Source organism: Neomonachus schauinslandi, chromosome 11 (assembly GCF_002201575.2).
Source record: "Neomonachus schauinslandi chromosome 11, ASM220157v2, whole genome shotgun sequence".
NCBI lineage: Eukaryota > Metazoa > Chordata > Mammalia > Carnivora > Phocidae > Neomonachus > Neomonachus schauinslandi.
Window position 1 is genome coordinate 10,027,854 of NC_058413.1, and position 13,875 is coordinate 10,041,728.

Sequence of the window (13,875 nt, forward strand, 5' to 3'; positions counted from 1 at the left end):
AGCCCCATGCCGCCAGTCTTCCAGTCTTTTCCTCGCTGCCTGCCCCACCTTTCCTCCTCATGAGATGTTCCAGCCTGGTCCCTGGGCATGCTTTTAGGGCCCCCTTCCTGAGCCCCAGCTGGACGGAGCCTGGGCTCACCACCCAGCTGCCGGGCCAGAGAGCCCAGCTTCCCGGGAGCAGCATGGAGTCGGGGTGCACATAGGGCCTCGCGTGGAATGGTCAGATCCGGGGCTTCTCAGTGGTGCCCCGTCTCTCTCTGACCCTGGGTGAGAGCCTTATCCCACACGCAGTCCTCAGAGCGGGAGGCAGGTGGGGACTGGGGAGCAAGCGGGTGTAGACTCGTCCTATCCCGCAGGTGACTGTTTAAATCTAAATTAGTTTGAGTCGAACAAAACGAAATATTCCGTCCTCAGTCGCACTGACCACTTCAAATGCTTTAGTAGCCACACAGGGACAGCGCAGACATAGAACACTGCTGCCATCGTAGAAAGTTCTACTGGCCAGAGGTGTGTGGACAGTGGTCCTGACCTCCGCTGGTCAGTCTCGGGTCTGAAGGGCACCTCTGTGCCCTCAGGCTGAACAAACACAGGTGGGGCCTCTGGGAGCTAGCACCCTGGGCGTGTTTGCAGAGGGTAATGATGCAGAGGGGTCACCTGGACATGCCACCTGGGGAGCCTCCTCTGCCAGGTTGGAGCGAGCAGGGGTGCCGGAGGCCTCTGGGGCCGGGGGGCATGCTCAGAGACCACCCTGCAGGCAGTGACTGGGTGGTGGGGCGTTCTCTGGGGACCAGGAGGAGTGCGAGTACCCACCAATTCAGCATCCACAGGGGCAGTCGAGCTGCATCATGCTAAGGTGAGGGGGATGGGCCCCGAGCGCTGCTCTAGGTGAAAACCAGGCCTCCCTGTGGACAAGAGCTCGGCTCCTGCTGGCCTGCAGGAGGGGGTGGCTGCTTGGGTCTCAGAGGAGATGCTGCCGCCACCCCGGCCAAGGTGCCCGGCCCAGCCCACCTCCCAACCTGCGCTCATTCGGATTCCCCCCACCTCCAGGTTGCCTGCAGGAGGGAAGGCAGTGAACACAGCCCCAGTGCCGGGCCAGACACCCCATGATGAGTCTGACCGCCGGACTGAGCCGCGCTCCTCCGTCTCGGACCTCGTCAACTCCCTCACCAGTGAGATGCTCATGGTGAGAAGGGCAGGACGCCGGGGCCCCAGGCAGGAGCTGAACTGGGAGGCCGGGGCCGGGAAGCGTGTGACAGTGGGTGATAGCATGGGGGTTGTCCAGTCGGGAAGGGGAACCAACGTGGACTGAGTGAGCAAGGCTTGGGTTCTTTTCTCAGCTTTTTCCCCAGAACAGGCTCTCTGTGCCTCAGTTTCCTCATTTGTCCAGTGAGAATAAGAATGCCCATCTTCCTCCAGTCTCTTTCTGGGTTGAGTGGGGGTCCAAGAAACCCTACTCATGGGAGGGATTTTTATGATCGTAGGAGGAAATGCTTGGGGCAGAATGTGTCCCCTCTCTTGGAGCGGTGTCCCAGTGAGGGGAGGTCTGAGGTGGAGCTCCCAGTGGAGCGGGTCTCATGTCCCTCTCTCAGGGACCTCCCCTTACCCCCATTGCTGGAGGCCAGCTGAGGCCCAAAGACAAAAGGAGAGTAGGAAATTGCCCGCCCTCCCCGTCCTGATTCCTGGGAGGGAACAGCTGTGCTGAGAGTCTTCTGTGCACACCCTTCTGTGCACACACGGGGCTCCCAGCCCTCTGGTTCTGGGGCGTTTCCACCAAGGGAGAGGTTGAGGCTCCTGTCTCACCCCCTGGTGGCAGCAGTAAGACACAGCCTTGTACCTCACCTGTGCTGGGGGCAGAGCCTGGGGAGGGCCGGGGCCCCAGGGCGAGGACCTTGTGATGGGGCAGCCAGTGGTTTGCAGGCAGCCGTCAGTCAGAGCTTTGCCAGCTCACAAGTCCCAAGGAGGCTTAGGGTATGAGGTTGGGAACCTGGTGCCCGCTGTGTTCCTATTGGACGTGACCGCAGACAAGTCATTTCTGCTCCCTGGACCCGGGTCCCCTCCCCAGTCCCTCCTGCAGATCGAGGGAGAGTTTGTGGGCTCTCAAGTCCTTGCCAGTCCTGACATCATTCAGTTCAGAGTTCCATTGCCCAGGCCCTGGCATGACAGCTGCCACGCTCTCTGGGGCCCCAGAGCCCCCGGGCTCCACCCTTCTACCGGTTAGGGCTCCAGCCAGCTCCAACCAACCACCCCCACTGCCCCTTTCTAGCCCAGCGCGGCTTCTCAAATTATAATATGCACACAAATCACTGGGAGATCTAATTAAAATGCAGATTCCCACAGGGCGCCTGGCTGGTTTCAGTTGGAAGAGCCCGCAGCTCCTGATCTTGGGGTCATGAGTTCGAGCCCCATGTTGAGTATAGAGATGACTTAGATACATAAAACTTCTTTTAAAAATGCAGATTCCCAGTCAGCGGGCCTGCAGTGGGCCCTAGGATCTGCATTTCTCTTGCGTGGATCCAGATTCGGGCATCAGATTTTCCCTGTTCTAGAGCTGGTCTCCCCTGGGCCTCTACCCACCACCCCCACCATAGGCCCCTACACGCCTGGCCCTCTGCTGCCCTCTTGTCCATCTCCCCCACCCACATAGGTGGGCCCAGCCACACTGTCCTGTGGATGGGCCAGCCACAGCCCGCTCTGCCTCCCTGCCCAGCCTCTTAATTGGTTACAGCTTCCTGGTAGGTAGGTTCCAAGAAGGAGCAGGCCATTCCCAGCCAGCTTACAGGCCCGTTTGCTGCCCCCAGGGAGGAACTGACAGCCTCAGGCAGAGGAAGGAAGTGTAAGCCTCAGGGCCCATTCACGGGCTCAGGGCTCAGCGGAAGCTCAGAGGTGGGCAGGCGAGGTCTAACTGCCCAGCCCTAGGCCAAAGCTGGGTCATTGTCATTAATGGTGATGAGGAAGACAAGCGGGCCCCAGGCTCTCAGAAGCTGGGGGTCAGGAGTCAGGCGCCCACAGCTGGCCAGAGGAAGGGACTGAGGGAAAGGGGTCAGAGAGGAGGCCAGGCCACACCCCCACCTGAGTCACCCCAGCCCTGGCATGCTTTTTGATGCTTGCTTCTACTGGAGCAGGGGCTCCCGCCGCACCTCCCCTGGGGCCCTGGTAGGGGTGGCCAGTCTGGTTGCCATGGAAACAGCTCCTCAAGCTGCCCCGGCTGGTTAATTAGGGCTTGGGACTGTGGTTTGGGAAAGCTGGGAACAGGCACAGAGCCAGGCCCACCTTGGGCCTCTCACCCCCAGACCACCCGGTTTAGGAACCAAGAGCCAAGTGACCAGAGGGACCTCAGACGGGGCTGGGGTCACCTGGGCTCCAGTCACCAGGGACTCCACCCAAACTACAGAAGGAACAGGAGGGGCAAGTGGTCTTTGCCGGCACTGCCTACTCATGCATGCCCCAGGCTCCTGGTCCCAGGGCTAGCAGTGGCAGGGGCCAGGCAGCCGAGAGACTTGAGCCCATTTACACCATCCCAGGAACCTCGCAAGATGGATCTTATGGTTCCGTTCTGCAGGTGCAGAATCTAAGATGCACAGGGAGTGAGGCTGGTACCGGCAATGGGCAGGAGCACGGGAAAACTTCCCTGGGTCGGGAAGCCACATTCTCAGTGGGCCTGGAGGGGAGCTTGCAGGGTTGCCTGGATCCGGCCAAGGGGATCGTGAGGAAGAGCAGGGAAGGTAGTTCAGCCCCCACCCCCTTCCAGCTCCAGGCAGGACCAGGGTGTGGCTGATGAAGCCCCAGATGCTGGATCTGAGTGTCGGAGTGAGGGGAGCCGGGAGGACACCCATGATAGCTGGGCACTGACCTGGCCTCGAGTTTCAACTCACCACTGCCTCATGGGAGACTTGAGGCAAGCTAATCACCTCTCTCTCCTTGAAACCCAACTGGTACACGGTAGTGCCTGCCTCATCCAGATGTCGGAGGGAGTCGATGAGCGCAAAGCGCAGGGCACAGGATGAGGCCAGGCCTGGTGGTTACAGTTCTTAGTGTGATTTGAATCTTCTCACCTGGGGCAGGTGAGTGCTCACTGGCTTGGGGGGATGTCTCAAAATTGCCCAGGGATGTGAGCCTGCTTTGGTGGAAAGAGTGGGCTCTCAAGTCAGAGAGGATCCATAATGCTGTGCAATCTTGGTTGTGTGACTTAACCTCTCTGAGCGAGTCTCCTCAGCTAGGGAGTGGTGATAACTGCCTCGCCCAGCTGTTGACAGGATTCAGTAAGAAGGTGATGTGAGAGTCTTCCGCCATGGTAGGTGCACACTATATATATTCTTACTATCTGTACTACGTAGTATTTCAGAGCTTGGGGCCGCTTCCTAGGAGGAAGGAGGGGGCACAGGGAAGGCTCCTGTAGGGGAAGTGGGGAGAGAAACTGGGCCAGCAGTTTCGTCCTAAATGTGGTACCACAAGCCGCAACTTGGGCTCTCATCCAGTCACCTGAGGAGCTTTCAGAGAGAGGGATGCCTGGGCCACTTGGACCCCTGGGTCTGGGATGGGACCCAGGCAGCCAGGAAACTTCCCCAGGTATTCCCATGAGCAGCCACGGCTGAGACTTGCCTGGGAGACCCTCCCCCAAATTAATTCCCCCTAGTTTTTCAAAGTCAGCATGGGAAGGGGACACCCGCACCACCCTCCATGTGTATGTCCCTTGCTGGGCTGGCCCAAGGGCCAGCCCCTGGGAGCTGCAGGCTGAATGCAGGCGGGGCCCTACCTCCGGGGGGTCCTCAGCCCTGGTATGGGTGTGCTGTAGAGTGAGCTGAGGGTGCTTTCTAAACAACTCTGCTGCCCAGGCCCTCTCCAGCCCCATCCAGTCAGGCTCTCTCGGGATGGGGCCTGGGAACCTGTACTTTTTGTATCCCCACGTGGATCTATGCCTTACACAAATTAGATGTTGCTGCTGAAAACTCACCTCTCTCATTTTGTAAATCACATCATCCTCAACCCCGGAGACTCACTTTCCAAAGAAATATCCTGGTAAACTCTTTTGAGATGCGAACAATCTCCCTCATCTGGGGCTTTTGTGCTGGTGCATTTCACAGTGGGCCCCGCTGGGCTGTGGAAGGCGGGACAGTGGGAGGGGGAGCTCGGGACGGGGGAGGCCAAAGCAGCGTTGGACCGGAGCTTCGCGCAGGGGCAGTGGGCAGACCCAGGGCTTCCAGGGGAGACTGGGGAGTAGGGTGCACACTGCTCTGGGGTTTCGGGGGACAGGGGCTGTCCTGGCTCTGCCCCTCCCGTGTGACCTGACCGTCCTCACCCAGGTGTGAATGTGAGTGAGACGGGTCACCGCCAGCCCCACATGGTGACCAGAGGGAGAGCAAGCTCTCCAGGCCCAGGGAGGCTTCCTAACTGTGCTGGGCTGTGGTGGGCGCCCCCCGGGGTGGAGAGGGGGGGAAGCAGAACCCTCCCCAACCCTGCCGGCCTTCCTCCCCCCCTCCCCCCCCGCCCCCAGCTCTCCCCAGGCTCCGAAGAGGACGAGGCCCACGAGGGCTGCAGCCGGGAGAACCTGGGCCGGATCCAGTTCAGTGTCGGCTACAACTTCCAGGAGTCCACGCTCACCGTGAAGATCATGAAGGCCCAGGAGCTGCCCGCCAAGGACTTCAGCGGCACCAGCGACCCCTTCGTCAAGATCTACCTGCTGCCAGACAAGAAGCACAAGCTGGAGACCAAGGTGAAGCGGAAGAACCTGAACCCCCACTGGAACGAGACCTTCCTCTTCGAAGGTGAGGCCGGTGCCCCCGCCCCCACCCAGAGTCCCGCCTTCCCCTCCCCCATGCCCCCCACCCAGAGGCACATGTACGCGCCGATGCGCACGCATGTACGTACGCACCGGTGCGCACGCGCGCACGCACGCACACGTCTGCTGGCGCTCGCCCACACGGGAGCGTGTCTCAGCCCCGCTAACCTGAGGCGTTTCGCGTCCAGCTGGGATGAGGTGAGAGGGCCTACCGGTGCCGCGCCAGAGCCAGAGACTGAGGAGCCCAGCGCGGCCGGCACCTGGGCCAGTCTCAGCTCGGACGCAGGACTCGTCCTGAGGAGGGCAGCCCGGCGGGCGGGCGGCCGGGGGCGGGGGGAGGCGGGCCAGGGCCCAGAGGGGGACCCCGGGAGTAGTGTAGTGGCCCAGAGTACAGGCTATGGCCCAGGCCGGCTGTTCGAAACCCAGCTCCGCCCCCTCTGGCTGTGTGACCAAGGCAAGTTCCTGAACTTCTCTGGGCCGTGGTTTCTGCATCCGTACAACACGGATAGCAATACAAGGACGAAACAAATCAGTGAATTGTGAAAGCCCTAACAACGCCCAGAAAACCCCTTACACCAGTTTGTCGAAGACACGCCTGATCCCCTTCTCTGAGCCCTTCCCCCCGCACCCCTGCCCCACGTCCGGACGCGTGGGAACAGCAGCTCTGAACCATGCTCCTGGTTCCTAGAGGCCGCTGAGGCGGATGCCCTTCCTCTCTCCTGCAGACCCCCTCTGTAGGCCATCTTTGTCTCTTACCTGTGAGGCGCCAAGGTAGCCGGGAAGCTGGGCTGTGTTCAGGGAGCCATTTTTGTCCCGGGCATTTTTGGTGCCTGGACTCCGCTTAGAGAAGCCATTATCCTTTCCTGACACGTTCAGCCAGTGAGAATAAATCCCTCCAACCACCAGCTGCCTCGGTGCTCCAGAATTTTCAGTGTGCACCCCAGGGGATCTTCCCCACCTGGTGTCCCAGCCATTTGACACCCCACCCCTTCTGCAAGGTGACAGCGAGCTCGCCTTAGATGAATCGTTGAGGGTGAGCTAGTGGGTGCTTGTGGGGGGCGGGGGGACCCTTCTCCTTCCCAGTTCAGTGTGGCGACCAGTTTAGAGATGGGAGAGGCTCAGCTCTCTGGAGGGGTATGAGGCCAGCTGGTGGGGCGAGATTTATGGGCAGAGCTTCAATCCCTTGGTCTCTTGGGCAGACATTTATCCAGCACCAACTATGGGCTGGGTGCTGTGCTGGGTACTGGGGGGGGGTGCAGAAAAGACGGGGGCACCATTTGGCCCTCAAGGCATTCCTGATCTAGTGGAGGACATAGGTGTGTAGACAACCAAGCCATACTCTGCACGGCAGATGCTGTGGGAACCCACGGTCCGCTCCCCTTGATGGTGCTGGAAAACATTTCCCAGAATAGGGGCCATTCAGGATGGGTTCCGACGGATGACTAGGTGTTTGCTAAATAAAAAACTACCTCCTCTGCTGCTGAAGAGAGCTGTCTCTGATGTGGGGACCTCTTGGAGCCTCCAACATTTCGAGAACCATTCACCTGAATCTATGCCAAAGGTCAACTGGGCAGGTCCCCGGGGACTCCCGAGATGAGCAAGATGTAGCCCCCTTTGGTGGGAGGAGGAAGCCCTGATGGAATTCAAGGGCTGGGAGTTTGGGGAACACAGGACTTCCTCTTCCAGCACACCTGCTCCCGTCAGAGGCAGTTCTGCTTCTAGCGTCTGACGAAAGTGCTAGAATCCTCCAGAGCTCTTCCTCTCCCCACATCTTCTCCACCAGCCAGGTTAAGGCGTCAGGTGTCCTCTCTCCTTCCTGCTCACACCGTGGTTCAGGATCTCACCACCTCAGGCCTCCAGGCTGACCTGCACCCCCTGTGCCTCCCAGGTTGACCTCTCCTCAGAGGAGACCAAGCCTCTCCAGGCCCAGTGACTCCAGCTTCAGCCCTTCCTCAGGCTCCTTCTCCTGGCTCCCCCTGCAGCAGCCTCACCCGCTCCCCCTGCAACACACTCTTGCCGCTCCATCAGGCTATTTGACTGCCATTTATTCATCCTTACAAGTATTGATTCACTTAAACAAATATTTATCGAGTGCCTACTACATGCCAGAAACTGTTGGATGCTGGGATACTGTGGGTGAGGACAGAGATTGCTTCCTGGAAATCCTAGCCTGGTGGGAGTCAGGCCCAAGGAAACAGATGAGTTTCTGTTACAGCCCATGGTGCGTGATGTGAAAAGAAAGTGCTGGAATCTAGAACAGGGGACCCACCGCCATCTGGGATGTCAGGGAGGAAAGCTGAGACCTGTTTCGGCCAGGGCAGGTGGTGGAGGCACCTCTAGGCAGGAGACACCGGGTACTAGAATGCGGGGAAGGAAGCTTGTGTGGCTGGAGCCCGTCATTGAGTGGAGAGTGCTCACAAGAGGGGCTGGGAAAGGACAGCGGGCCAGGTTGTACTGAGGGACTCAAAGCCAAGGCAGGGCACGTGGCTTTTACTCTAAGTGCACTGGGAGCCACTGAAAGGCTTTAAGCAGGAGAGTGTTGTGATGGGATTTCTATTTTTAAGGGCTCACTCTGCTGTGTTGACAATGGACGGCAGGAGAAAGTGCGCAAGCAGGGAGGAAGGTTTGCAAACTCTGGTGACTGTCTAGGCAGAATGTCCCAGCGGCTGGGATGAGGGAGGTGGCCGTGGAGAAGGGGACAGCTTCGGGATCTGTTGAGGAACAGTGAAGGACAGGCTGATCACTGGAGGGAGAAGTGCAGCATCCGAGGACACGCGTTCGCTCCTGTTTCTGTGTCTTTGCCACTCCCCTCCACCCGAAGCCTCCTGGGGCTGGCTTTCTGGAGGCAGAGGCCAGCTCAGACAATGCCACTTGTCCAGGCTTGTCCCGGGATGATTGGCAGTGGCAGGGCTGCCTGGGGAGAGAGGGGCCCCTGCCCAGCCACCAAGACAGACGCGTGACACAGGAGTGCATAAATGGTCCCGGTTCTGCTCTTTAGCAGCTGGGAGACTGTGAGCAGGTAAGGTAAGCCGTCGAGGCTCTGTCTCCTCATCTGTAAAATGTACAAGATGCCGTCCACCTTGGAGAGTTGTCAAGAGGGACAAGTGTGATGGTGACAGTTCTTGCTAATGCTTCAGGAAGGTCTGAATTCAGCTGTTGCACGCCATACCTCAGTGGGGTGGCAGCGGGTGGGCACGGGGCACAGGGACTTTGTGCCCTGGAGTGTCGCCCTGTTCAGGCCCCGTGTGGCCCCTCTGTCCCGCTCTTCACCCGTGCTGTCTGTCCACCAGGTTTCCCCTACGAGAAGGTGGTGCAGAGGATCCTCTACCTCCAGGTCCTGGACTATGACCGGTTCAGCCGCAATGACCCCATTGGGGAGGTGTCCATCCCTCTCAACAAGGTGGACCTGACCCAGATGCAGACCTTCTGGAAGGATCTGAAGCCATGCAGCGATGGGAGTGTAAGGCCCCACTTGTGGGCCCCTGGCTTGGGGAGCTGGCAGATCAGGGCCGGCAGATCTGGTCCTAGTCCCCCTGCAACCTTGGTAATGTCAGGAGGGTGGTGGGGAAGGTGCAAACGGACACCCAGGGGTGCAGAGTTCCCACCCTTGGTCTCAGCACTGGTGCTTGGTCCCTGGGGGGAGCTGCCTGAGCTGTGGTAAAGGACCTGGCACCTATGTAGGGAGGAGGGGTCCCATGGAGGGCAGTGCACAGAACTGCTAGGTGAGGAGACACGAGGTGTGACAGAAGTGACAGATGGGGGTGGGTGAGCACCCAGGCCAGGGCAGGGAGGGACCTGGGGCCGTGGGGCCAGCCAGAGAGTTCTCTAACTGTCCCCTCTCCCCTCGTCCCCACACCGCTCCTGTTCTCCCTCCCAGGGGAGCTGAGGCAAGTGGGGGGACACCCCTCCCCACAGCCCAGGCTCACCCCCAACATTTCCCTCCCAGGGGAGCCGAGGGGAGCTGCTCTTGTCTCTCTGCTACAACCCCTCTGCCAACTCCATCATCGTGAACATCATCAAAGCCCGAAACCTCAAAGCCATGGACATCGGGGGCACATCAGGTGCTGGGGCTTTTCGACACAGAGGGTGGATGGACCGGGGAGGTTCTGGGGACATGATGGTCATGCTGGATGTGGAGAGCAGGGTCTGAGCTGTGGTACTCACCCCTGACCTTCTCGCCCCCACCTCTGATCTCAACTCCGCTACCCTAGAGCCCTAGGTGACCCCCTTTGGAGCACCCTCAGGGTCTGTGTCATCTTGGACTCTGTCCTGACCAGAATCAAGGAGAAGGGGAGCACTGTGGTGGGAGACCTGGGCTCTAGCGCCAGCTCAAACACCTGTCGTCTGTGGCCTTGGGCAAGACCTGGCCTCTGTGGGTCTCAGTTTCCTTGTTCATAATAGGGCACTAGGTGATGGCCAAGGTCCCTTCCAGTTTGTCCATCCACTGGTCCCCCAGATCCCTCTCATTGTTGCTTGGGGCTTTCCTCACCATCTGGGGGAAGCATACAGCCCCTCCTACCCCAGCTGCTACTCCTGGAGAGGGAGGGGGGTCCCGGGGAGCCCCCACACTGTTCCTCTGACCTCTTTTCTACCCATCCCCCAGATCCCTATGTGAAGGTGTGGCTGATGTACAAAGATAAGCGGGTGGAGAAGAAGAAGACCGTGACGATGAAGAGGAACCTGAACCCCATCTTCAACGAGTCTTTTGCCTTTGATATCCCCACGGAGAAGCTGAGGGAGACGACCATCATTATCACTGTCATGGACAAGGACAAGCTTAGCCGCAACGATGTTATTGGCAAGGTAGGGGCCTGGTGGGTGGGGTGACACACCTGTCCTCACAAGAAGCAACAGAGGCAGTGGGTGAGCTCAGTGCTGGGCCAGTCCCTTCCCCTCTCTGGGCTTCCATTTCATCTAAAAATGAGGGGATAGGACAAAATCTTCCCTAAGTGTCCTACTGTGGGTTGATCAGCTCAGGACAGGCCACTAGAAGGGCAGGGAAAGGAGGAAGTGGGAGAAGGACGTGGCTTGGGTCCCCAAAAGGGAGTTTTCTGGACAGGACCCTCAGGCAGGGTAAGGACCTCAGAGCAGTGTCACCCAGGTCCCATCTTCAGAGGGTGAGCTCTGTGGGGCAGTGTCAAGACCCGCAGTCAGACTCCAAAGACCTGGCTCCGGTCCCACCTCATCTGCTGCTAAATGGCTGTATGACCTTGGGCAAGTCACTTGTCTCTCTGACGTCCAGTGTCCCCATTTATAAAATGGAGCTAATAGTACCAACCTTCTAGCTTTCACAGGGTGGTATGAGAATTGCCTGAGATCTGTGCATGTTCTCCCTATGGAAAGTGAGCTCTCCTCATCATAGGCTTATCAAAAAAATCCATGTGCCTGGCCTTGAGTTTTTCTAGGATGTGATTCTGTGACATAAACCCTTCAGTTTCTCTACTTTGAAAGGTCTCATCCCCATGTTCGTTTATGGTTTAGTGTTGAGAGTTTGGGCTTGGGAACCGGATTGCCTGGGCCCAGCCCCCATCTTGTCAGCCATGACCTATCTGAGCCCCATTTCATTTCCACAGTGGAAGGAAGACAGTCCTAAACTCACAGTGTGCTGAGATTAAATAAGACAACATGGGTGAAATGCTTGGTACAGTGCTTAGAATGTATGTGTTAGCTGCCGTTATAATAAAAGTTATTTTTGAAGCATTCCTATTATGGGCATGTTTGTCCACTGGGGCATGGAGCTTTGACGAGGAGCAGTGCAGGAAGCCAGGGATGAGGGCAGGTGGAGGGGAAGGGCAGATGCCAGGAGCACGTGAGGAAAAAATATTCGTCACCTGGGGCACGGCTCCGTATGGGGTAAATGAGGAGTGACCTGGGCCCCCGTGGGGAAGAGGGCCAAGATGGAGGCAACTCTCAGATAGGGATGGAGAACTTAGCTATTGGGGCTAAGGGAAGCAGCTGACCTCAAAGCAAGGCCCCGGGAACATGTCCGGCCAACCTGTGGTCACAAGTGGCACCATTCCTCAGGGCGGTGACACCCACATCCTAGTGGGACCCTGTGTTCCGAGCAGGCCTGCAGCCTACTGAGCCCCCTCCTTGATCAGCTCAGGCCAAGTAACCATATCTGCTTTGAAGCTCTTTGGAAGCTTAGCCTTTTGGAGTTGGGTGTTCTTGAGATACCAATTATAGCTCCTTCTGAGACCCATCCTACCTTCTGTTGACTGAGCCAAGGTGAAGGAGGATTGGTTCTCACTTCGGCCTTGGTCCCTTAGGGAGCCCTACGCTTCTAACCAGCCTCCAGTCACAAGGTTGGGGTCAGCTGGGGGACCATGCACACAGCTCCGCGAGGCTGCGAAGCTCCGAAAACAGAAGCCAGCAGGGTGGGGCTGGTAGTCCAGAGCCAGAAAGGCCTAGATGTAAATTCCTCTGTACCACTTATTAATTCCATGACTCTGGGTGAGTCTCGGTTCTCTGCACCTTCATTTCTCCATCTGTAAAATGGGGATAATATACCTGCCTCACAGGTAAGGATTCGGTGACCTGTGTGTTTAAGGCCCTGACCTCGGTGCCTGGTGTGCAGTAAGTGGCGAGGAGGTGGGAGCAATGGAAAGTGAGAAGAGGTAGACAGTGGCCAAGAGGGCAGGGAAGGGCATGGGGCCAAGTGCCTCCACCCCCACCGCAAAACAGGTCAGGAGTCTAATTGGGAAGGGCCAGGTGTGCCCAGGCTCCCAGAGGGAGGCACAGCAAGGAAAATAGGTCAGGCTGGCGGGGAGGAAGGAGGGAGCCTCTGAGGGTAGGCTGTCACTGTAGGCGGAGGCCCCCAGGTCCCCGTGATCATGATCTTAGGGTGCCAGTGAGGAGCTGGAGCGTCACCCCCTGGTGGGGGCAGGGGACAGTGCCTCCAAGAGTGTCACTCATACTGTGTTCTTCCCTTTCTCCCCAGATCTACCTGTCCTGGAAGAGCGGGCCTGGGGAGGTGAAGCACTGGAAGGACATGATTGCCCGTCCCCGGCAGCCGGTGGCCCAGTGGCACCAGCTGAAGGCCTAAGTGTGGCCACGGGAGGCCCAGGGGGCTGAGGGCCCGGGTCCCCATCATGCCCTCACCACTTTATGCACAATGCCCGGCCTGGCCCCCCGCCATAGGTGAGGGGAGGACCCTGAGGGCTTGGCCAAGGAGGGGTCCCAGGAGTCAGTTGGGCCCCGTTTCTAGGAAGTACCAGCCTCATCCTCCACCGGTCCAGCTCTGGGGGAGGGGCTCTGGGAGCCATTTTCCTGCTTTGCCCCTTTCCTTCCTGACTTGCTGATACTAAAGAAGTGGGGGAGAGTGTGAAGTCCAGACAGGCAGACTGGCAGATCCCTCCAGAGACCCGCCAGGTGGGCACAGTCCCCCGTTTTCTTTCAGGCAGTGCCTGGAGTAGAGAGAAGCTGCCCTCTCCCCAGCTCCCGATGTGGGCCCAGGAGAGGGGAGGCCGAGGCGTTTGGCCCCGGCCTGGCCAGGAGAGGCCCATCCCAGGGCAGTTTCAGGTGCCGGCTGGGCCCTGAATGCTAAGGATAGTATATAGCCTGCTCCAGGGTCCTGGAGCCGCAACCCATGTACTTGGTGTCGCGTCCACCGTGTGTGTGCGTGTGTGTGTATGGGGGTGGGGGCACACTTCCCCTGTCCCCCTGGGGCCGGCCATGCAGAGAAGGCAGGCTTTCCGAAAGTGAGGTAGGGCGGGAGGCCGAGAGAGGTCAATGCACAGAGAGAGGGATGGGCAAGGAGAGGCAGGTGAGGGGTGAGAGGTGAAATGTGGGGCGGGGTGAGAGGTGAAATGTGGGGCGGGGGAAGAGGGCTGAGAACTTGGCTGCTCCCACCGCCCCCACCCCCTGCCCCTCTCTGCTCCTTGCCGAGCAATTTCATTTCTTGAACATCATTTCACACCTTTTAGGCACCTACTGCGTGTATCACATTCCACCAGGACCCCCTCCTTTCCTTCTCAGGGGTCCCAAGCCCCCACTAGCTCTCTTCCCTAACACCCTCGCCCAGACACCCTCAGCCTTCCCAGATCTCGGATCCCAGCCAAGTTGGCACAATTCTCCGTGCTTCCCAGATTCCTTCCCTG

The 13,875-nt window shown here is 58.8% G+C and overlaps 1 protein-coding gene across 1 annotated transcript in view; it reads left to right on the plus strand.

Annotated features, from left to right (window-relative positions):
- Positions 1 to 13,156, plus strand: part of SYT7 (synaptotagmin 7) — a 169,085-nt gene extending 155,929 nt beyond the window's left edge. Inside the window, exons 8-13 of the mRNA XM_044919559.1 lie at positions 1,048 to 1,183; positions 5,492 to 5,762; positions 9,067 to 9,236; positions 9,723 to 9,837; positions 10,380 to 10,579; positions 12,717 to 13,156. Of these exons, the coding sequence (XP_044775494.1) occupies positions 1,048 to 1,183; positions 5,492 to 5,762; positions 9,067 to 9,236; positions 9,723 to 9,837; positions 10,380 to 10,579; positions 12,717 to 12,821 (997 nt within the window). The 3' untranslated portion in view covers positions 12,822 to 13,156. The remainder of the gene's footprint in view (positions 1 to 1,047; positions 1,184 to 5,491; positions 5,763 to 9,066; positions 9,237 to 9,722; positions 9,838 to 10,379; positions 10,580 to 12,716) is intronic.
- Positions 13,157 to 13,875: the final 719 nt, after the last annotated feature.